The sequence below is a fragment of the Lissotriton helveticus genome, chromosome 7 (genome assembly GCF_964261635.1).
Source record: "Lissotriton helveticus chromosome 7, aLisHel1.1, whole genome shotgun sequence".
In the NCBI taxonomy this organism is placed as follows: Eukaryota; Metazoa; Chordata; class Amphibia; order Caudata; family Salamandridae; genus Lissotriton; species Lissotriton helveticus.
The window spans coordinates 1,588,300,855-1,588,326,176 of record NC_136068.1 but is presented as its reverse complement, the minus strand read 5'-3'; the positions used below and the strand labels follow the sequence as shown (position 1 = coordinate 1,588,326,176).

At 46.6% G+C, this 25,322-nt stretch overlaps 1 protein-coding gene across 2 annotated transcripts in view; it reads right to left on the bottom strand.

Moving 5' to 3' along the window:
• Positions 1-25,322, bottom strand: part of RUVBL2 (RuvB like AAA ATPase 2) — a 131,638-nt gene that overhangs the window by 14,431 nt on the left and 91,885 nt on the right. For both annotated transcript variants that reach the window (XM_078655154.1, XM_078655155.1), the window contains exons 11-14: positions 24,455-24,573; positions 23,580-23,699; positions 22,854-22,983; positions 22,449-22,563 (exon numbers count right to left, since the gene is read on the bottom strand). In XM_078655154.1, the coding sequence (XP_078511280.1) occupies positions 22,449-22,563; positions 22,854-22,983; positions 23,580-23,699; positions 24,455-24,573 (484 nt within the window). The remainder of the gene's footprint in view (positions 1-22,448; positions 22,564-22,853; positions 22,984-23,579; positions 23,700-24,454; positions 24,574-25,322) is intronic.

The following is a 25,322-nucleotide window of genomic DNA, read 5'->3' as shown; positions in this document are numbered from 1 at the left end:
GCAATACAAATTTAGGAAATCGCAATACGAGAGCCTTACAGTTTGATGCATCGCAGAAGCCCTTTTTGCGGGCGCAAACGGCAGATTTTTGCGAATTGCACAATTTGCGCTTGCAAAACAGGTTGATGCATGTGCCTGAAAGAACAGAAACCCAGAGTGACACTCATCAGTAGTTGCCCTGAGAACAGCCGCTCTCTTCTATTGTAACTGCTCATTGGCATTGTAGGTTACCTGGTGGTTGCCACACTCTGGCATACCTGCAGCCACCAGTGCAGAAGGCGTGTGCGCATCCAAGTCTCCCCATCTCAGTTGCACTCAGTCAACCTATAAACAAGGTACACCTTTACACAACCATTACCTGCGCTTTGGGTGACAGCCATATATAACAAGCATTGGCATAGCCAATAGGTCTCGCCTTTGGGACCTTATGTGTTTAGCTAGAACTTTTGGCTATGTTGTGGAGCACTGTCGCTGCTGTGCATTATGTTGAAAAGTTATAATAAAAAGTGTTAAGCATTTTTGCTACCTTTATGCAAACAAAGACAACATTATATACAAGTGAAAAACCGGATTAAAAAAAGTTTAACATAAAAAATGTCTTATAGTTTTTTTGTACTTGCACTGCTGGCAACTTATTCCTGCCTGTTCTGATGCTTGTTTGTTATAATTTTTTTTGTTATGGGGGTATGGGAAATAAATAACGGGGAAGTGGAGGTCGGAAAACAGTAATTTAATTAGAACACGAGCAGCGGACGGACACTAGGGGAGATTCAATAGATGCTAGATTCCAAGGGCAGACTGACGTGATGCTTAGGTGGTGCGCTGATGCAAAACGGTGGTGGTGAATGATGTTTGGTGCTCAGGTGGTGACACTATATGGTGTGTATTGGAGGAACGTTGTGGATTGTGGAGTTCTGGAGTTGAAATAAGTTGTTTGGTGTGTAATTTTGCGGTGTGTATTGTAAATGTGTGGAGTAGGATTGTGTGGCCTGGAACCGTGATGTTGAGTGAAATTATGCTTAGTGAAATTGTGTCCTGGTGTGGAGTGCATTTATGTTGATAGGTGGTATGTGGTATAGAGTGCATTTATGTGGAGTGCATTTATGTAGCATTGAGTAGAGTGCAATTATGTGGTGTGTGATTATGTGGCATTGAGTGGTATTATGTGGAGTGTATTTATGTTGCATTGAGTAGAAAGTAATTATGTTGTATTGAGTGGTATGTGGAGTGTATTTATGTTGCATTGAGTAGAGTGTAATTTTGTGGTGTGTAACTATGTCGCACTGAGTGGTATTTTGTGGAGTGTGTTTATGTTGCATTGTGTAGAGTGTAATTATGTGGCATCTAATTATGTGCCACAGTGGTATTATGTGGAGTGTATTTATGTTGCATTGTATTGAGTGTAATTATGTGACGTGTAATTAAGTGGTACTGAGTGGTATGTGGAGTGTATTTATGTTGCATTAAGTAGAGAGTAATTATGTGGCACTAAGTGGTATTGTGTGGAGTATATGTTACATTCAGTAGAGTGTAATTATGTGGTGTGTAATTATGTGGCACTGAGTGTTATTTGGAGTGTATGTTGCATTGAGTGCAGTGTAATTAGTAGCATATAATTATGTGGCACTGTGTGGTATTATGTGGAGTGTATTTATGTTGCATTGAGTAGAGTGTAATTGAGGAACAGTCACAAAGAAAGCTAGGAAGAGAGGGAGGTTCAGAAATGAGTGTAGCCAGCAAGGGGTGTGAAAGGTGGAGAATAGGAGGTAGAGAGCTCGATAAACACATGGCTAACTACAGACACATATAGGCATAAATAGATAGGCAGTAAGATAGCGACGAGGGGATTGTTGCACCACAGGGCACCCCTTCCTCTCCTCAGCCGTGCACCCCGCCCAGTGCCCATATAAAACTTATCAGCTTACTTTACTGCCACCCTAATCTACTTTTACCGTGTTCCCTGTGCCCTTCATCCCGGAGGATGCAGTTGTTTAGCTCCCAGATCAGTTCCTTCGGGCCTCTTCTCTCGGGTACATTTTATTGTGGTTTCTGCCTCCCCAAACCTTTCTTTAATAACATTTTCTGAGAGTGGAAATGGAGAGATCTTAGTGTCACAGAAGTCATGCATTATTATTTGCAATGTCAATAGCTCAAATGCGCGACCTATTGCATTGCAAATGATTGTTACACAATCCTCTCACTTTGCAGCCAGAGAAACAAAAGCATACTTCAGTTTCTAAATAAGCATGAATTTGTCAGAATGCATAGCCTATTTGACCTTTGTCTTAGGAGCTCAAAATAAATGTCTTCAAGGACCACCTCAAGGACAACATGAGACATGTAATCCATGTTTCAGCACCAAAGTGAACAATATTCAGTCGATCCCTACTCACAACATTAGGTATGGTGCTCCACTGCTCTCTAGTTAGGTTTGTCCTATATAAGTATCACAATCAAAACTCATTCTTGCACTCAGAATGTCTCACAAGCTACTGATGCCAATCAGAGCACTTAACACTCTAGCAACATGTACTATGTAATCAGACCACCCAGGAAGTGGTTGTCTGGCAAAGAGTATGGACATTGATATATAAATACCAATGCAATACAATCCTACCTGGGATCAAATCAATGCACCAAATGTTGGCAGACCCTCCTCTGATGTCCATTGGCCAGATATATTAGAGTTGCCTGAAGCTGGTACATCAATTGTTACATAGATATGATTATAGACCGGGCTCGCCAGCCACCTGTAAATAGCTCCCCAGTATGCAACCCAAATTATAAGCTTTTTCTTGGTTAAAATAATAAATATCTACCAACACTAAAAAGCGTGCGTTTGAGATGAAAATGTGTGTGTTTTTCAGGACTCAAACTGTGGTTGGGAGAAAAACTGCAACTGAATTTTCAGTTGAATTTCCAATAGACACATTCCAACCATTGAGTTGGGCAAGGATAAACATAATGTTTCGGTGCCAATATACCCTTCAGCATGCATGTGCTTTACAAATCCACATGTTATGTCATATGTAAATCTAATATGCGAGTGATAAATCATGTGGCATTGGGTAGACTTATTACATTTGTGCCTGGGGATTACGCTATAACAATTATGTATTACCCATGGAGAGGCTTGACATATTGACAAAATCTTTTTGCATTACTGCTGGTAGCCCCGGCTGGTTCATTGAGTAGATGACTGTTGATAGTCTTGAATTGTGTCCCTGCCAATGTAATCTTTCCTGATGTGGTCACAATTACACCATTAGTGATATTATTAACTGGGGAAGGTTTTCACTGAGCATAGGTAGCTTTTACTACAGAAATTGTGGGAGACCCCTTACAGGCCATATATCGGAGCCCTGGAGGCAAGGACCATAAAACTCTGACTATGAAACAGGGTATGTCCCATGAAACATTTTTTCTTTTGCATCTGTCTAAAAATCAACAGGACACTATAAAAGTTACTCGCACTTAATTTATTTTTGCAACTCATTCATTCACAAAGTACTACTGTAAGATAGCAGCTTTTGAAAGTTCTTCAGTTGGAATGAGTGTAATTTTCCTGCGTGGGTGTTAAAGATGGAAATTTATATCGGTTTCCTGTATGTACCAAGTGACGTTGGTTTGGTGCCAGATGGTGCTGGCACGTGAGGCAGACACTGGCCCCAACACACCTTTCTTTTGGCTTCTCCCTGAACAATGGACCAATTGAATATCACAAAATACACAAACCATGGTCTAGTCTTCATTGTTCTACACCATCAATGATCATATTCGAAGTGAGTGTGTAACACAAATAGGTGCAGTAAAACAATACATATGAACAACCATCTCAGAGAAAAGAACACAGAAAAGCAAATGACTGTTGATTTTTTTTAACGTAATTCTAGTTTGTAACTTTTTCGATGTTAATAAACTGTGATGGACGAATGAGTATAAAATGTGTTCGTTCTTATGCACATCCCATGTGTAGCTCAGGTCCTCAGTGTAGCAGACACTGGTCAAGTACAGTAACCTTCCACAGGTATGTTTTTTTTGCATATCAGAGATGTAAGGTGCTGCAAGATTCAAGGTATTGTAACATAAAAAAAACAGACATAACACCACATAAATGTTTATTTTAGGCTGAAGGTTGTTTGATGTTAGCCAACTTAATGAATACCCCTGAATGGGTCCACTTTAAAATCAGTCACATACGCGGGTGTCTGTAGTAGACCAAGAGTAAATAACAAGAAATACGTGCCATGAAGACACCACAAAACGTCTCCAAAAAACAATGTTGCAATAGCAAAACCGTACACACAAATTGGATTTATTGTACAAACCCAAACTAAAGTTTCCACCCAGATCACACCTACAGGCAAAGAACAACATATACTTCGGCAGAAACACTCACTGGATATGGGCTGAAAAGTTGGTGGAAAAAAGAAGCATTGGCGTAGAACGACTTACCACTTCAAATTTCAGTGTCAGGATCATTTCAAGGCACAGGAAAATGTTGAGCAGACACAGGAGCCAGTAGGTTTTATCCTTCTTGACTTCCGACACCCTCCACACGGCAAGCAGCGTGTGCAGCATGAAGAGAAGCCTTGTAATGATTGCATTTAAAAACACTATGAGCAGCATGATGCTCTCTCTGTTTGACTTTGCCACAAACTTGACTGCTTCTGGTTGAGTTTTGCTTCAATGCAGTGCGAGGCTGTGTGTGGGTTTTGCTTCCCGGCAGCGCAACGCTGTGGGACTTTAGCTGCTCATGCCTGAGTTTGGCTTCCCGGCAGCGCGAGGCTGTGCGGCTTTAGCTGCTCCTGCCTGAGTTTGGCTTCCCGGCAGCGCGAGGCTGTGGGACTTTGCTGCTCCTGGGTGCGTTTTACTTCCCTGCAGCGCGTGGCTGTGTGAAGCCCTGGAAAGCTTCAGCGGCACACGGTGACGCGGTGAGGCTGTGAGTGTGTTTTACTTCCCTGCATCGCGTGGCTGCGTGAAGCCCTGGAAAGCTTTCGTGGGCACACGGTGCAGCGCTGCCTCGGTTCCCTTTTGTGTCCCAAGACAGTATAAACAAGCAACAAACGAGCGCCTCGGGCGGAGGGGGTGGGAGAAGAGGGAGGTGGCTCGATTCACTTGCGGGAGCGATAATTGCGACCAGAGGGGCCACGCGCTCCCGCAAGTGGATCACCTGACGTGCACGCGTTGCCATTGAAGGCAACGGCAACGCGTGCACGTGCTTGGCTGAAAAGCCTAAGCACTCGGAAGAGGTAGTTTTCCTTTGCAGCGCATGCGCTGTGAAGGCTCGACTTAAAAAACATGTAATAGAAGGAGGCAATGTGCCTGATTAAGCGCAGGTGCTGTACAGTATGGTGAACGTAGCAACCAGGAGAACAATACGTGGCCTGTGGCAGTTACTGGTCAGATGAATTATGAGAGAGACAGGACTTGGTTTTAATGGTTGTGTAAATGTGTACCCGGTTTACAGGTTGACTGAGTGCAACTGAGATGGGGAGACTTGGATGCGCACACGCCTGTTGAACTGGTGGCTGCAGGTATGCCACAGGGTGGCAACCACCAGGTAATCTACAATGTCCAATGAGCAGTCACAATAGAAGTGAACGGCTGTTCTCAGAGCAACTACTGATGAGTGTCACTCTGGGTGTGTCTTTGTGTATTTTGTATGTGTCTTTGTTTTACAGGTATTAAGCTGTGAAGTCACAGTGTGGTGTGGACTGACCCCCAGACCTGAAGAAGTTGCCGATAAAGATTAATAGGCAATGAAACATGTTGGCTTCATATATGTTGAAATGTAGCTCAACAGTAGCCTTTTGTTTTTAATGTGAGCAGACACCCAGCAGCGAATAAAGTTGTACGTAGTGGTTCTAGCTCAGGGGTCAGGTTTTGATGAGTAGTTGTAGTTTGTTTCGCTATTTAGTTGAACACATTACCTGCACATATATTTCTCAGTGTGAAGGTGCCGATGATAAGTGGAACACACTGATGAGTACCTGTCAGCTACTGGTGGTTGTTTCTGTGAGGTCCCTTCCCACTTTTCACACACTTTTATTACAACACTTTTTAAGTTGAGAGGGTGTTGGGAATTGGTGTTGGAGACACAGACAGTATTTTAGGAAGGAGATAGGAACACCCTGTTAGTACTGCGGAAGTGGCGCATACTAGAAGTATCCTCACCAGGAAGGGATGCAGGTGATGTTCAAGATTGAATATGCTACTTACCAGTATGCATCTGTTCTTGGCATGTAGGGCTGCTGACATTCATACCTATAGCATCGATCGCCGCCTAGTGTTGGGTCCGGATGATTGCACATTGTTGTCCTGGAAGAGTCTTCGAAGTATCACGAGATAGGTGGCTCCTCCCCTGGACTACAGTGCGCATGGGCATTGTTGGACTTGGCCCGTCTGGCAGGTCCACCCCTGAAGTTTGTGCTTAGTATATGTGACCGGGGGATGGTGAGTCCCCTCCTGAGTGTGTGCGTGGTGAGAGAGACCTGCCGCCCATAGGAATGCATGGGGGATGTATGTGGCTCTGGTAGTTCCTGATGCGTGGGGCGTGCCGGGCCGTGTTTGGTATGTGTGCGCTCGTGAGGTTGAATGCTACAAGATGATGTCTGCGGCATGCGTGTGGCTAGAAGGGAAGGACCCCTTCTAGACCTTGGTGTGTGTGTGCAGTAGATGTGCTGGCGCCTGATTGGCTGAACCCGGCTGGGCCTTCCCCCACCAGGCTGGCCCCACCCCCCCGGGGGTGCGTCCAGTGTCCCTGGCCTGGCCAGCACCAAGAAATTCCTTGTAACCAGTTCCAGCTGGTTCTCTCCCTGCCTGCCCCTTTTGGAGACAAAGGGCGCTCCTGTATAAAAGGGGGGTGGGCCCTTTTCTCTCTCTCTTCTTCTTCTTCCTGCTTGGGACCCTGCCAGGGTCGTGCTGCTGCGGGGGCTCAGGGAAGGGCGTGCCTCCCTGGGCCCTGCCCTGCTCCTGGACTACTGGGGTCCCTTTTTCCCTTCTGAGCGCTGGCTCCTGCCTCTAGTACTTGGAGCGCCATACCCTACCAGCCGGGGCCTACCCGGCGCTGTCCCCGTTCTAGGGAAGGGCCGCTTCATTTCCCTGGCGGGTGCCTTCCTCGCTAATTGCCCCCGTGACCGCTCTCCAGAACGAGGGAGCCTACTCCTCGTCAATTTCCCCCATCACCGCCACAGCCCGGAGTCGGCTGGAGAGGCGCTGCGCCCGCCTCCCTATCCAGGGCCGCGCTGCCATTGGCGGCCCCGGAGAAGCCTTGCCTCAATTCCATTGGTCCCGACCTCCGGGACTCCTATTGCATCATCCCGGGGCCGCGCAGGGATTGGCCAGCCCGTAGGGCTTCCCCGCGCGCCCCCCGGAAGCCCGGGGAGACTCTGTTCGTCCCGCCGGAGATCCGCTGCGGCTACCGGGGCTCCCATGTGAGGGGAGAGCCCTGGAGGGAGAGAAAGAAGAGCCGCCGCCGAGCACACACCCGGTAAGTGCGGAGAGAGGGGGAGGAGGGGCGTCGGGCCACATTGTCGGTGGCCGCCCCTCCCCTCCAGCACGAGCCCGAGTGTGCTCGGAGGCCCCCGGGGCCGCCGATGATGCCGGGTCCCCCGAGGGGGGCCCCGCCTGCCCCCAATAACGACCCTGAGCCTCGAGACGCTCCCTCATGGCCCGTGGGGCCGCCAATGATGCCGGGTCCCCCGAGGGGGGGGCCCCGCCTGCCCGCAGCCTTGTCCCGAGCCCGTGGGGCTCCCACTATTCCCCGAGCCCAGCGAGGCTCCTCCAATGCCTGAGCCCGAGAGGCTCCACCGTGACCATTTGCCCCTGAGCCCCGAGGAGGCTCCAACGTGCCCCGGCCCTGCCTGGGGCCCGAGAGGCCCCACCACGTGTCCCTGGCCCTGCCTGGGCCCCGAGAGGCCCCACCACGTGTCCCTGGCCCTGCCTGGGCCCCGAGAGGCCCCACCACGTGTCCCTGGCCCTGCCTGGGCCCCGAGAGGCCCCACCATGTTTCCCTGAGCCCCGAGAGGCTCCACCATCGCCCTCCTGTCCCCCTGAGCCTGCAAGGCTCCACCCAAGTCCCTCAGCGGCCCAGCACTTCGTGGGCCGCTGCCACGTTTAGGCCTGCCCGGGCCCTTTCAGGCCACTTTTGACACCGAGACTCTAAGGCGCCCCTTCCCCAGGACGGTCATCTGGCCTAGGGGGTGCTACTGCCTAATATCCATGTGATGCTGAGAATTATTATGTGTTGCCCTGCTGATGGGGGCCTCTGTTGTGTTATGTACCTTGCCTCATGTATGTCCATGCTGGTTAGAGTGAGTTCTAGTGCTAGTCCTATGAGACCCCGGGGCGTGACGTATTCTAAGGCTAAGATCCTGGTAATTATGTGTTCTAGTCCTAGTCCGAGGAAGCTCCCAGTGTTATATGTTCTAAATGCCAGTTCCATCAGATGTGTACCACTGGCAGTGGTCCCTTGGCCCTGCCCTGTACCTTTTCCCTGGTAACCCCTGCCGTGCCTTGAGCACCTTGTAAAGTGTATGTTCCTATGTGTCCTGTCTAATACAAAGACTATTTTCATATATACTTCGTGTGGAGTTCCTTTTGTGGGAGGCCTGGGATGTTGCTGTTGGTGGGTGCGTGCGCAAATGCTTCACACATGTCCTCCGAGATAGGCCTGACTGCCCGCGCCGCGTTACCTAGAGGGCGAGCAGGGGTCGACTTTATATGGGAGTGGCGGTCTCTGACTGGCTGGGGTGCAAGCCCTGGCTGGCCGGGGGTCCCATTTCTTACAGGCATCGACTCCATCCTCAGATTGTTTTTAGCCATTGTGGCAAAGATGGAGTGTAACAGTGTAAGCGATGGCCATGCTAAGAGTAAGTGTAAAAAAGTCTGCAGCCGCTACAGGCGCCGGGGAGGAGGGCGGGCGATATGAATGTCAGCAGCCCTACATGCCAAGAACAGATGCATACTGGTAAGTAGCATATTCAGTTCGAGGCATGTGGGCTGCTGAATTCATATCTATAGCATAGAATAAATAGCAGTCCCTCCATTAACGGCGGCCGCCTGTGCCAGCTGCAGACGTCTGAAAAAGTGTCTTAAGAACAGCCTGCCCTACAGCTGCTTGATGCTTGGAGTGCACATCTACACAGTAGTGTTTAGTAAATGTGTGTGGTGTAGACCATGTGGCTGCTCTACAAATATCTTCCAAAGGGATATTACCAAGGAAAGCCATGGAGGCCCCCAACTTGCGGGTGGAGTGGGCACTGGGGGGGGACCGTTAAAGTGCGCTTAGCCTTGTGATAGCAAATCTGAATATCCACCTGGCTATACCTGCTTTGGAAATGGGGTTGCCTTTGTGCTGGGCTGAAAAGGCAACAAAGAGTTGTTGTGTCTTCCTAAATTCTTTGGTCCTATCGATGTAGTACATCAAAGCTTGTTTGACATCAAGAGTGTGGAGCATCCTTTCGGCTACTGTCTCTGGGTTCTGAAAGAACGCGGGCAGTTCAATGGTCTGATTGACATGGAACTGCGAAACCACTTTAGGAAGAAATTTAGGGTTAGTGCGCAGCACCACCCTGTTAGAGTGATTTTGAAATGAATGGCTCTTGTACAGTGAGCGCCTGCAGCTCACTAACACGTCGTAGAGACGTAATGGCAATGAGAAAAGCCACTTTCCACGTTAAGAACTGAATCTCACATGAATGTAGAGACTCAAAGGGTGGGCCCATCAACCTGGTGAGGACCACATTGAGGTTCCATACAGGAGCTGGCGGGGTCCTGGGAGGGATGACCCGCTTTAGCCCTTCTAGGAAGGCTTTAATGGCAGGCACTCCGAAAACGGAGAGATGCTGCCTGTTTTGGAGATAAGCCGCTATGGCGGATAAGTGTATCCGAATGGAAGCATATGCTAGATTGCATTTGTAAAGGTGTAACAAATAACATATGATGTTGGGAATGGATGCATCTAGCGGGTTGATGTGGTGTTCAGTACAGTAAATGACAAACCGCTTCCATTTCGCTGCATAGCAGGCTCTAGTGGTGGGCTTTCTCGCCTCCCGAATGATATCCATGCATTCTGGAGGCAAGTCAAGGTAGCCAAACTCTAAGACCTCAGGAGCCAGATCGCCAGATTGAGCTGTTGCGGATCTGGATGCTGAATGTCGCCATGGTTCTGCGTCAAAAGCATGGGTGTGAGGTGCAGCCGTTGATGCGGTACCACAGAGAGTTCTAGAAACGTGGTGTACCATGGCTGGCGTGCCCACGTTGGAGCAACCAGGATGAGTGTCATCGAGTGTTGCTTTAGCTTTCTTGCCACCAGCGGTATGAGAGGCGCTGGGGGAAAAGCGCATGCAAATCTGCCTGACCAGTTCATCCATATCGCATTGCCCTGCGACTGTGGGTGAGGGAACCTGGCGGCAAAGCTTTGGCATTTTGCGTTTTCCCTTGTGGCGAACAGGTCTATATCTGGAGGACCCCACTGCTGGAAGTACGGGCGGAGTACTGATGGATGTATCTCCCACTCGTGCATTTGGTGGCTGTACCTGCTGAGCAGGTCCGCCATCTGATTGTCCTTGCCCGGGAGGTGTTCCGCCATGAGGAAGATGTTCCTTTGAATGGCCCACTTCCACATGCTCTGAGCCAGATGAGACAACTGTGGAGAGTGTGTACCTCCCTGCTTTTGGATGTAGTACATGGCCGTCATGTTGTCCGTCCGGATCAACACGACCTTGTTGCACAGATGTACTTTGAATGCCTTCAGCGCCATGAAGATTGCCATCAGTTCTAGGTAGTTGATGTGCATCTTCCTTTGCTGCGTCGTCCATAGTCCCTGCACCGTGTAGTGGAGTACATGAGCTCCCCATCCCTGGAGAGATGCGTCCGTCGTCAGGATAATCTGTGGCACAGGCTCCTGGAACGGTCGGCCCTTGCAAAGGTTGTGTGGATTCCACCAATGCAGAGAGTTGTATGCCCGACCGGTCACCAACACTAGGTCGTTCAACTGTCCCTGAGCCTGAGTCCACTGATGCGCCAAGCATTCTTGGAGCGGACGCATATGTAACCTCGCGTGCGGGACTATGAAGATGCAGGAGGCCATCATGCCTATCAACTGCATGAACACTCTCGCTGGAAGTGAGTGTTGCGGCCTGAACTTTTGGATTAGCGACTGGATGTTGTCGATCCTCACTAAATTTGGCTGAGCCGTGGCCGCCAGAGTGTCTATCGTCGCGCCCAGATACTGCCGCACATGGGCCGGCTGAAGGTGCGACTTCGGATAGTTCAGTGAGAAGCCCAGACTGTGAAGAAGATGAATGGTGTGGGACATGTCGGCGGCGCACTGCTGGGCTGACTTTGCCTGAACCAGCCAGTCGTCCAGATAAGGGTAGACATGTACGTTCTGTCTCCTGAGGTGCGCAGCCACTGTCGCCATTTTGTGAACACTCTGGGGGCCGTGGTCACTCCGAAAGGAAGGACCTTGAATTGATAATGCCGATTTTGAATGGTGAATCTGAGGTATTTCCTGTGTGATGGATGGAGTGGAATGTGGAAGTAAGCATCCTTGAGGTCCAAGGTTGCGAGGAAGTCTCCCTGATTGAGCAACGGAAGAACTTGCTGCAGCGTTAGCATGTGGAAGTGTTCGGAGAGAATATACTGGTTTAGGGGCCTGAGGTCCAGAATAGGTCTGAGGGACCCGTCCTTCTTTGGGATCAAGAAGTACAGGGAGTACACTCCTGTGCCTTCTTCCTCCACTGGCACGAGCTCTATTGCGCCTTTTTGCAGCATGACAAGCACCTCCTGCTGCAATAAGTGCAAATGCTCTGTGGACATAGGACGGTGTTTTGGTGGTATGTTGGGTGGAGTGGATGTGAGCTCCAAACAATAACCAAACTGGATAAGGTTCCTGACCCACCTGTCTGTGGTGATGGATTTCCAGACTGGCAGGAACTGCTGGAGTCTCCCCCTGACAGGTGTGGAATGGTCGGGGGGCAGTGACAGGGCGTCACTGTTTGTTGGAGGCAGAGGAACGGGAGTTGTTGTTGCCCCTGCCTCTGCCCTTGGTGCTGTTGCCCCGGTAATCTCCTCTACTTTGCTTGGTGTAAGAGGATTGCGCCCCACCTTTATTGAATTGTGTTTGCTGGGACATCTGGCCTCTGGTAACACCTCTATTGCTTGAGCGACGAAAAGTGCTCCCTCTAAACTGTTGGGACTGGAGAGCTCCCATGGACTTAGCAGTCTCTGTATCCTTCTTTATTTTTTCCAAGGTAGTATCCACCTCAGGACCAAATAATGTGTCAGGGTTTACCGGCTGGTTGAGGATGGTAGTTTGTATCTCCAGCTTAAACCCGGAGATTCTGAGCCATGCCTGACGTCTCAACATCACACTGGTGTTAATTGCCCTGGCTGCAGTGTCCGCAACGTCTAGTGCACACTTAATGGAAGCATTGGAGATGAGCTTCCCTTCCTGGATAAGCATCTCCGCTGCCTCTTTATATTGGTCTGGTAGATGTTGCAACAGGGTCTCTAGTGCAGAATCCTCAGTGGGAGAGGTCTTGACGTTGTACACCTGAGGGTCATGGGCGGTGTGCTGATCCCCCTGGTCTCCTGCCCCTGCCCATGAGTCCTGTTGTTCATCAGGATCCGTGTTGGCAGGAAAGTTGTATTCTTCATCCTCACCCCCAGCATCCTCCACATCCGAATAAGTGGGTGAGGGTGTGGCAACTCTTGGAGTGCGAGGAACCAGTGGCTCGACCAAGACTGGTGAATATGAAGCAGGCTTCTTGCGCTTTAGAGGAATTGTGTATGACTCCAAAGGCTGTGTCGCCGTGATCTTCCTTTTGTAAAGTGTAAGCTTCCCGGTGTCGGCATCGATGAAATGCTCCGACTGCTCCTCAACCAATGGTGGTCGATGCTTCAAGCTCCCAGCCGGGTGAGTTGGCTTCGACCCCGTAGATCCTTGCAAGTGCGCTTCGGGCACCGATTGTGGTGCGAAGGCCTTCGGTGCCACTTTCGGCGGCAACGTGAAGAGGATTGGCGTCGAAGACTTTGGCGGTGGGACAGATTGCTTCGGGGTGGAAGGTGTCTTTGGTTCTTCCGCCGAAGCCTTGTCCCTGATACGTTTCAGGGAGTCCGAGACCTGCTTCGTAAAGGAAGCGGACGGTTTCGTCGACCCGACAGACGATCTCGGTCCACTAACATGTGAAGACTTGAGCGTCGATGACTTGGACTTGTCCAGCCGTGGCGTAGGAGCATCCTTCTTAGGGGCGCTACGCCCTCCTTCCGTGACAGCAGACGTCGACGCCGACTGCTTCGGATCGGCGGCCTGGGTAACCGGTTTCGGGGCTCAAGCCTTCGGCTCGACGCCCTTGCTGGACTTCGGCTCGACGCCCTTCTTGGACTTCGGCTCGACGCCCTTGCTTGACTCCGGCTCGACGCCCTTCTTGGACTTCGGCTCGACGCCCTTGACCAACTTCGGCTCGACGCCTTTGCCCAACTTCACCGGGTCGACAGCTCTCTTCGGCTTGGGTTGCCCCGACGCCTCGGAAGACGAGGGTGCCGACAGGTGAGCAGACGTCTTCGGTTTCGATGGCGTTTCCACCACTTTCGTTTTAGTCGACACCGAAGGTTTCACTTTCGGTTTCGTTTTCGACAATGGCGGCTCCGCCGAAGTGTCCGTAGCCGGGCCTGAAGGCGGGGCCGTGGATCCTGGTAGAAGGTCTTGGGTAAGGCCGTGTGGCGATCCCTTGACATGAGCCTTTGTAATTGTTCGAACGGGGCATAGCTCTTCCTCTGAGCTATCTTCCATGGCCCCATAGGCCTCATTGTCGTCTCCTACCTCGTCGACGACTTCTTCTACGTCTAGGCCTTCGACATCCGCTTCATAGTCGTAGTCGATTTCCTCCGCCGGAGGTGAAATCTGCATCTGAACTTCGTGTTCGTCTGCTTCTTCGCTGTCGAAGATGTCCACCGGTGCCGGGGCCGACTGCCGGGCCTCCATGCGCGCCACGCACCGAAGCCGAATCGTCTTCTTCGAACGAAACCTGGAACAAGCCACACAGCTGGCTTCATCGTGGTCCGGCGACAGGCACTTGTTGCACACCGGGTGGACGTCGATGTATGGATACTTAGATCCGCACACGGGACACTTCTTGAACGGGCTCCGTTCCATGGTGTGTCGTCGAAGGTCTTGCTCCGTCGACTGGGCCTCGATCACCGAAGAGTCACGCGACTCCCTGGATATCCAACTCGGTAACGGAGTCGGAATAGAACCGGGCACCGAACGCAAACAATACCGACGGTTAGAAAAAGGCCTTCGGGCCTTGAAAAAGTTTATGTTGATTCCGAACTGGAGATAACGAAATTACATCCGAACCCAATGGCGGAAAAAAACAATCTGAGGATGGAGTCGATGCCCATGCGCACTGTAGTCCAGGGGAGGAGCCACCTATCTCGTGATACTTCGAAGACTCTTCCAGGACAACAATGTGCAATCACCCAGACCCAACACTAGGCGGCGATCTATGCTATAGACCTACCATCTATCCTTATTGTGTCACACGCATATCCGCCGACCGGCAGGTAGCACGCCTACCAGATCAACATGCAATTCGAAGAAATTTCACGTAGCACCGAAGCAAGGGCACACACCCTCGCTTACGATGACAATAAACGTCAACGGATCTATGGCCTGATTGAAGAAGACATCAGCCCGAGCACACCCTCCCGCAATAGAGAGCAATGCCTAAGACAACTCATATATCTATCAAAACGTCACATAAATCAAAAGCTACACGCTAGTACGTTATTGAAGTACCACAGAGCCCTAAGAATCCCACGTGGCCTACGTATAGCACTTAAGCCTTCACTGTGCAAAAACTCCAAGGATTTCAAGGACAAATGGAATGGGATATTAAATAAGTGTAGTCTCGACCTAATCTTATTGATCGTTGAGGAATTAGCTGGCATCCTAAAAGACTTAGAACAAGAAATTAAAGAAACTGATAGTCAACTCAAAGAGTTATCTACACCCGAAGAACTAGCCTCAACACTCGAAGACATAAAAACAATTCTAGACAAACACCACCGAGAGATCAATGAACGCAAGATCCGCAAGTACCGAAGGGACACGCTTGATTACAAGCTGGATGAAGTATATACTTGGGCCGATGTATACGCCCAACGTCGCAGAAACAAACCTTACAACACCCAAACAGACACCTCCTCCTCAGGAAGTGATACATCTCAACGTCCATCGCAAAAATCATCGACTACAACATCCTCGGCTCGTCCACCACATCAAGACCAAGCATCCTCTTCTACTACTGAAACGGAACAACTCAACACCACTCCTTTTTTAGGATTAGGTACAGACACAATCACAGACCCCGGAGGGGCAAGAAGAAAAGAACTGGAAAAAAGCCCTCCGAACACTCGAAGCACAGTCACAAGGAAAGATCCGAAACCCAAAAAACCAACTTAGTGATTAACATCTCAGACACTAACATTCCTGAACACCAACTGAACCTCCTTGAGAAGGGCACCTCGTTTGTCCCAGTCACTCACACAAATTTACTCGAGTTGGAAGTTAGTACCTTTAAGCTCACTAGGAAGCTATGGTTAAGAAACTTTTTTGAGAACATCATACCACCAACTCCTGACATCAAGAGCGATCAACTCAGGGGCCTACGCCCATCTAGTAACTATCTAGCTCCTCAAAGCCACAAGAGCATTGATCTATTCGAAAAGCTTGTCAAAAATGACCTGACGAAAATGAATTTCAACAAATTCAAGAAACATCGTAATACCTCACAAAAGGATCTTGATACTCTAAAATCTTTAGCTAACAACCCTGACATCCGATGTGCAAAAGCTGATAAAGGAGGAGCACTCGTTATTATGAACTCAACCATGTATGAGAAACGTTTAATGGAACATATCCAGGATCCAGAAACTTACATGGAACTACAGAATAATCCTACTAAAGAGTTCCAAGACTCGTTATCTGACATCATTAATGTAGCACATCAATCCGGCATCATTGAAGATCGAACCAAAAAAGACCTAACTACTGAGTTCCCGAGATGCCCTAAAATTTATGAGTCCTAAGATTCACAAAAACCTCCATGATCCACCTTTTCGGCCAATCGTTTCGACTAAAGGATCGATTCATGAGTCAACTGGAAAATATCTTGACAGATATTTGCAACCTTTAGTCATCAAAGCACAAAGCTACATAAAAGATACCACTGATTTCTTAAACAAACTTGCTCTATTTGAGAACTCAGACAATGAATCATTGATCCTATGCACCGCAGACGTCAGCTCACTATACACCTCCATACCCCATCAGGGGGGTATTGAAGCAGTTGAACAAGCTTTGCTCAAAAGTGACATCAACCCTGAAATGCAAACTTTTCTAATGGAGTTGATGATTTACACACTCTATCACAGTTATTTCCAAGACAAAGACAAATGGTACCTTCAGCTCACAGGAATGGCCATGGGAAACTGCGCGGCTCCGACGTACGCGAACATTTATATGGAGAACTTTGAAAAAAGCTACATATATGAGAATCCTAAATTCCAAGGCAAATTGAAAATGTATGTAAGATACATAGATGATCTGTTTTTCTTATGGGCTAGTTCAGAAGAAGAACTCATTGCAGCACTTACGGATCTGAATACCAAGGATCCTAGAATCCTCCTTTCATGGATGACAAGCAACACAGAAATTTCATTCCTGGACGTTCAAATAAAAATTTCAAACCAGTCTATCATCACAGACTTGCATCGAAAAATCACTGATCGCAACAACACACTTCATTTTCAAAGCTTCCATCAAGGGTCTCTCAAAAAACATCTGCCCTATTCACAAATGTTGCGCATCAAACGCATCGTGTCGGAACAGGACACGTACGCTTTTCGGATCAAGGAAATGCATCAACGGTTCCTTGAGAGAGGATATCCCGAAACTATCATCAACGATGCTGAAACTCATGTTGCTAACATTACTAGACCGCAAAGTCTAGTCAAAAGAACCAAACCACCCAGCCAACGTGTGGTTTTAGTCTCCAAATTCTCAACATCTAGCAATAGGTTTAAAAAAATCATTCTAAACCTCTGGCCTATTCTCCAGATGGAATCAGACTTTCGGAATATCTTCGATAGCCCTCCATTATTTGCTTATACCCGAGGAAAGAATATCAAAGAAATTCTCTCAGCTCCACCTACTGTTCCACAAAAATTCAAAGGGACCCAACCTTGTTACAACTGCAATAATTGCAATTGTGTCATTAAAGGTAATGCAATTAAACATCCAATGAAGGGCAACCCCATCAAATTGCGAGTAAATGCTACCTGTGATTCCACAAACCTTGTCTATGCTCTAAAATGCCCTTGCGGCAAACTTTATGTTGGCAAGACCGAAAGAAAAATCAAGGTTCGCATCAACGAACATAAGTCCAACATAAGAACTAAAAATGAGAAATCTAATGTTGCAACACATTTTCAAGAATTTCACCATACCATCGCACAACTTCAATTCATAGTTCTTGAATGTGTCCCACACAGAGAAGGTTTGGACAATCGCAAAACACTGCTGCAGAAAGAACTTGAATGGACTTTTCGCCTACAGACCTTGAAGCCACATGGTCTTAATGATCGTACAGAATACAGCTGTTATTTGTAACTATCATACACCACTGTCCCTTGCTCTCTGTTCTGATTTTTATTTTCAATTCTTATTAATCCTGTCTTGTTAGTCCTTTTTTTAGTTTCCCGTTTTTTCACCATTCCAAGATGGCTACCGTTAGTCTCACCACCAGTCCGTCTTTTATTGTTCCACTCACATATACAATCCCCGATACATCAGTCTGCATCGCCAGACCGTCGCGTTATCTGTTTTGAACGCCACGGCGTCCAGCACCAAGTAAGTTATCTTCCCTGGGAACCTTTGTTCCCTCCACGAATCTGTAAAACGTTAATCTGCACACGCGCTTAGCGCGGTCACTATTTACTTCATTTGCACAGTACCCCTCACACGCGGTTAGCGCGTTTTTGTATATAATGATGATCCTCGTTCTTCTATTATGGTTAGTGTTATTTCCCTCACGACTTCACGCCATTAATTGCCACACGCGCATTTCGCGTTAGTATCCCATTGCATGTTACTCATTCAACACGTTGGTAGTCATGTAATTTTACCTTCCTGATCTGTTTTTCGATTATTTAACTTCATTCATCCACCCTGACTCGGGCTCATTTTTTCTTCATTGTAGTTTCTCCTTGACAAAGGGCGTGCAGCCCGAAATGCATCGGAGTATTTTGGACAATTATTGATATTCATCGCATAGATATGAGTTTAATATCTATTCATTTGTGAAACTATGAAACCTTCTACAAAACAACTAAATGTGAAATTAAAATTGAACTTTGAACAACAATAGAGTCATTTCTATGAACACCCAGGAGTGCCTCCATGAGGGGATGTAACTGCAATGCTATTGCTTACACATGTCCATTGATAGATATGAATTCAGCAGCCCACATGCCTCGAACACCCCATCATATATGGGGCAGGTTTTGTTGATAAATAAATGTGAGTGGAGGGTAACCTGCGTCTTTTCCCTCTGAGCTCCAGTTTGTAAGGGCTCTAACATGGTTAGGACAAGTTTGTACTCAACAAATCAATCAAACATAAATAAAACCATTAAATTGTGATCATGCAGGTTACTATAAAATATCTGAGAAAGGTTATCAGAGGCTTAATAGATTCGGAGTAGAAAAATATTAACATGGCAGTACTGCAAATCGACCCACCGTTTAGAATTCTGGCATAAGAGAGTCGCTGTCTGCAACACCCAATGTCACCAATTTCTTAAAATATACACAGAATGGGATTGGGCTTCACCCAGAGGAGTATTTCCTTCTCCTCGCATAATGCAATGTGTCTGTTGTATCTTATGGAACAGCTTGCAAACAATGCATCAGGGACCATTTTAAATCTCAAACGCACACAGAGATACTTTATCTCATGGATCTGTTGTACAGAGAAACCAATCTTTATTTCACTTCAGCATTCTTTGCCGATGCTCCATTCCACTCCAGTCCAGTCTACCCCACTCCAGTCCGATATACACCTCTTCACCCTAATCTACCCCTCTCCACCCTAAACTACCCCAAATCAATATATCCAACTCCAATCTAACACGATAATCTACCTAACTCTGCCACTCCAATCTACCCCAATCCACCCCCACTAACCCTACTCCATGCCAATATACCCCATTCCACTCTACCCCACCCAACTCCACACCACTAACTTTTAGCCATGCTGAACAGCAGCCACACTGGAGGACAACAAGGTTAAAACACATTTCCGAAGGCAATGGTTCTTGCAAAGGCGAGACCTATTGGCTTTGCCAATGCTGGTTATAAAAGCTGCTGATACTGGGAAAAAAGGTGATCTGTACATGTTTCAGGTATTCCAGTGACTTAGGTGAGGAGAAGGGGAGGCCTGAGAGGGAGGAAGCCTGTTTAGGGGCGAGAAGAATGGCCGGGAAGCGCAACGATGCGGTACTTGCACCGGGGGCACTGAAACATCAGACAGTCGCTAGTGAGAGGAGAGATAACGACTGGAGGTGGTTCCGAGTCGGGGGTAATAGTAAAATATAGCAATAATCGGTGTTCAGTGGTTTCCTATACCTTTTAGCCCCTGTGTCACTACACCTGCTGCATCATTTAAATCATGACCCTAGTGCATGCAAGGTACCTGCACTTGTGACAGCTTGTTTAGTAGAAACATATAGCAATAATCTGAGCTCAGTGCGTTTCCTAAACCTTTTGACTCCTGTGCCACTGCACTGCTACACCATTCAAATCATGACTAGTGCCTGCCAGTACAAATGAGGAAATTGTTTATATCCAGTAATATATGTGTTATGAAAAAGGCACAGTAAAGTAGCTTTAAACTTATCCAACCCTCCAAAACGAGTTGCCACAGAGGTAATAAATAAAACATATGTTTTACACATCAAAGTGAAAACTAAGCATTGATAAATACTGTTACAATGTGGCTGTCTCTTTCCTGCAAAAATATCTTATCCTGTGCTTGTGAGTGAATGGACCATCAACTGTAAATTGCCAAAGATCACCATATGTTAGGCTGACGCGGAGACTGAAATGCGGTTTTGCACTTTGTTCCTTAAAAGACAGTTTTACAAATTAAATGGGCTCGCCAAAGAAGAGGAATTTTGCAAAAAACATTTTAAATATGAAATAGTTTCTGCAAAAATTCCATAAATGTATTTCATTGACATGCAGAACTGTTTTATCTTAGTAGTTCTAATACAGCAGACTAAATCAGTATGGTCGAAAAGCGCCTTCCTGATCTTGGAATGTGGCCCCAGGTTGAAAATGGTCAAGCATTTTTTTTACATGTTAATTGACGTGAAAGGAAGCAGGGAATAACGGTGTCCTGCCCATTTAACTTTTGGGCCACCTTCAATTGTAAAAAACGTTGCAAAAACGTGTTAAATATGAAAAAGTCTCTGCAAAAATGTATTTCATTCACATGTAAAAATGTTTCATCTTAGTAGTACTAGTACATCAAAGTAAATCAGTGCAAGTTTTTTTTGTAAGTAATAGTTTTAAAGCATGATTTTAGAAACGTCCACTGAAGGAGCTCCGGAGGATACCAGGCAGGTAGTGGCAGGGAGGAGCACACTGTACATGATGGTTGGCCGGGTGGGTAGTACATAGTACCGCCGACAGTAGAGTCCCGAGATGTATTTGTGTTCTTGACCCCACAACCTTGCCCCCTGGGGCCCGTAGTGAGCAAGGAAGGACTGTGCCCAGCGGTCAGTGAGACACCCGTCCCCCAGTGGTTTTATGTTGCAGTAAGATACGGTGGTTAGAGCCCTAGGCGGTGGTAGTCAGGTCAGCGGTTCACACAGGTGGCCGGCATCAGGCTATGACCGCTGCCCTACATCTTGCCACCCTTCCACTTTGGATCAACCTAGCCACTGGGGTTAGTGGAAGGTCCGTTTTTTTAATCCCTGTGCTCCATCTACTGAGACAGACCCTCGAAGTGAAGAGAAACAGAGACCCCAACTAAATGTTCAAGTTGTAAGGCATCTGTAAAGGGTGCCAGAGGGCTCCTGGAAGGTCAAAGATCCAGAAAGTGACCAATCAAAGAGGACTTAGCCCATTTCATAGTGTATCTGTTGGTTACAATTTAGACATCGGAGGACAATAATTAAGATGACCTACGCTCTCATCTGTCATTCCACACCGAGGTTGGATGGGGAAACTGCATCAACGAGTGGGAAGGTGGAAGACTTACTCTTGCTTTGTTCATAGGCAAACAATGGAGGATTGTAGAAAATACCACATGAGATTTGGCAAATGTGTGTAACTTGTTTATAACCCCCCCCCCCAAATTAAAAAACAAATGATAAAGGGTGTTTTTGTGCTACACTACACCACGGTTCAACCCTGTAGCAAATCAAGAAACATAACTGTTCCACAACATCATGGGGATAAGATGTAGCCTACCGGCTAGGGCGGCTGATCTCAAATCTGAAGTACCGTGTTCGAGTCTCGGCAAGGATGCGGATCATCCTGCGATTCTGGGTAAATCACTTAATCTCCCCGTGCCTAGCAATAATGAATGTGCCCTTGTGTAACGCACCCTGATACCTTCAGGCCAAGTTTGCGCTATATAAAGCTTCGGAACAAAAACACATCCTCGTATGCCAGTTTCCTGCCATATCCGGGCAAACTAATTTTCAGATCAGGCTTTAGGAGTCTGGGTAATAGACGGAGTTGGCCATATGATACTCCCTGGTGTGGTGCTAAACTTCAAAGTCTATTGAGTACACCCATATGCACTGCTTATTTGGTAAAAAAAAAAAAAAAGAATGTGTCCATTTTGCCTGACCTCACTATGTACGCTTTGTCACAATTGTTCTACCAGTTACACATTTCTCTGAGAACTGAACACCTATTGTTACTATATGCAAAAGAGTAACATCTGAGCCTATTCCTTCTTTTAAAAAGCCTATCCCAAGCTATGCATTTTTTTTCTCCAGTGTAAAAACCAAAACACAAATAAAAAGAAAAAAGAAACGCCTAATCTTGCAGGCCAACAAAAAAGTTCTAAAAAACCCCAGCAAAAAACCTCTTTCCTAAAACCCAGCTCAGAAGGAAGACAAGTGCATTTATCCAATATATTCATCATTCTTCAATTAACAAAAATATTGCTTTCCAATAAAACTAAGTCGGTTAGAAGTCTTACTAATAAATTATTTGCATCTACTAAAAGAAAGCACAGAGAAGGGAGTTGTTATTTTGCAAAGGAAACTATAATTTGACGTGTTCTGAATTCTAAAGGTTTTTGTTTGACTCTGTTAGGATTAAGGTTTGGAACAAAGGCATAAAAATCTACAACATACTCATCTCGTTGAACATAAAGGCATCCTGGTATTCCTTCATATACTGGGTGGAGCGAGACTCATCCAGGAACAGGGAGTACACTCGCTTGATGTCGTCCACCTGTACCTCAGTGCCCTGAGAACACAAGTACAGCAGAATGAGCCACCAATTAAATCTGTAAGTGCTAACAGCGTAAATCATCATCTGCCAACAGCTACCTAACCCTAGGACAGAATAAAAAATAATTGGGGTGAATCATCAGTCCTTTCTCTAGCAGACCATCTAGAGTGACAGAAACAACGTCATGACACTGGAGGTTCAAATAGGAATGATATCTGTAGAAGTGGATAAGCCCAACCACCTTTGCCTGTTCAGCCCAGTACATAAGAGAAAGTAACTTTTGCTTAGCGCAGTCTCTCCCTCACCTTCCTCTTCCGGCACACCAAGTGGGCGGCTGTGATAAGTTGCATAGCATAGCGCAGGGAGGTCTCCTGCCCAATCCGAGTCAGCACCGTGTAGGCGTCGTCACTCATTTCCACATCTTCCTCTTCACACCTGCAAGGAACAGAGAGAGGACAACATTTATGAGCGTTTCGAGGAGCAAATCCCTTGAGGGCATCAGTAAGAGTCAAAGGAGAACAAATGTACATTGGTCGCTCCTAGGCAGTGGACCTAACAGGAGCATCTAGGGAGCAACCCTACCATGTTCAGCAATGGGTGCCGCCTGAAAAAACAATAAAACTAGTTTGACAATGGCTCTTTCTAGAGATTGAAAAAAACAGTTCATATTTTAACCTGGAGTCCATTTTTCATCTTGTATTTGGTTCCCAAAACTACCTTTGCCAAAAAACTGAGCGAAGAATATCATATTTTGTTGAGGGGAAACGAAACTTGTAAGGCATTGGTGAGGTGGTGTAAAGCCGACAACTCTCACAACTGGAACTCGTTCACTTCAGTCAAACAAATGCTTACGCTCCCTGCTAACAGATACATGAGAGGAAGCACAGCAGTGCAGAGTAGGGAGAAAGAAGGGTAAGCACAAATAAGTCTAGTGGTAACAACGTAAGCAATATATTTTAAAGCATCTTCCTCGTCCAACACATGCTAAGATGGGGCACATCCCACATGGGAACCTGCAGATCAGTTCTGACCTTATCTTCAGAATCTGCTTTGTCTCCTTTTCACTGTACGGGGTTGTTGAGATGATCAGAAGCCGGTCCAACAAATCAATAGGAATTCCGTGGGGGCTCTGATAGTTTGTTCCACGGATTCTGTAAGGGGTAAAACCAAAAACAGATATGAATGCATCTGTGTCAAAAAATAATGACATGTAAATGAGCAAGTGTATGCAATTGTCACCCACAGTGCAGAAAGCAGCTTCAAAGCACCCAATTGGCTAGCGCTATCATGATTTGGAGATGCCTAGATGCAAGCTGAGGTAGCATGATGGACAAAAGAACGATGGGTTGCAATGCTACTCTGACTGCCAAAGGTTCAATTTATTGCAAATATTCCTCCCATCATCTTTTGTGTGTTCATTGACTATCATTGACACTTTATGCTTATTGGCGCTATTCCAATTTAAAACTGTAAAAATGCAGATCTGCAGTTCACCTGATTTGATGTGTGTCACTTTGGTGTCAACGTGTTTATTCCATTTTACTCAATATTTTCCTAATATAATTTGGGATTTTTATTGTTTTGCATTTTGACTTTACTACTGATTTGGTACTGCATAAATACTTTTCACATTGCCCTAAGATAATATTGTTTGTTCTGTGCCATAGCTACAAGGTGGCTGAGAGCAAGTTAATTTATTAACGTGGTAGCAATATTTTGCTACAAAAAATGCATTTGTAGCCTTCATCCACTGAAATGTTGAAATGCACTTGCAGTCTCATTAACTGCATTGGCAGGGAAAAAAAAGTCTTCATCAAGTACATGAGAATAAAGATCATAATACAAGAAACGGAGCACGTCCCCAAATAGTTCTGGGAATCAATCCAGAAATAAAATGCTGGCTTACCTGGTAATACCACGATTTGTGGCCATGATGAGAACAGGCGCCATATCACTCTCAAGGGCACGATTCAAGAACGAGAAGCATTCGATGTCCAGCATGTGCACCTCATCTATGAAGAGAACCTGTAAGGGTGCAGGTGAAAGATGCTGATACTTGGCCTAATAGCACCATTAGAGCAAAATCCTTTGTAACACATCCAAAATGCACGCTTTTAAAAGAACTGAAAGTCTTTAGTCGCAGCCTAGTTCGTGATGATTGCCACAGAGTGTCGAGCTACTGATCCTAGGAAATTTGTTGGTCTGCTGACTTTACGTTTTATAAGTTATAATATCATTTTTTTTTTTGAAAATGGGTAACCCAATATTCCTTACTAGAACCAGGTTAGTGAGTATATTAAAACAGTTATTCGTTAAGTACTCAGACATTCCATCATGCACTTTTTTGGTAACCTAATCGTCAATGCAATACATTCCATACAGAAAGCTAGTCAAGACAGAAGATTTTTCATTGAGAAAAATAAAATGCATGTCAATGAGATGACAAGCACAGTACTGAGTGCCCTCAATTGATCAAACAATGAAAAAGACTGGTGGTGACTAAGGGTGTGTATCTATTCAAAAAGTATTAGGGCTCACATAAGATTACTGGGTTCAAGTTAGTGAATCTACAGTAAGTACAATGTCTTATTAAGGGGGAACTGAGTCTGCTTGGTCAAAGTGTTGATGACGTTCTGAGCTATTAATTGGAAGGTCACCATGTAAGAAAGTGGCTCTGTATATGCTGGACCCAAGTAAGGAAAGTGTGCACAGAGTCTACAGTCCCCAGAGGTTTGGCAGAGGCTAAAGTTAGATATAACCTTACTCTCTAAAGT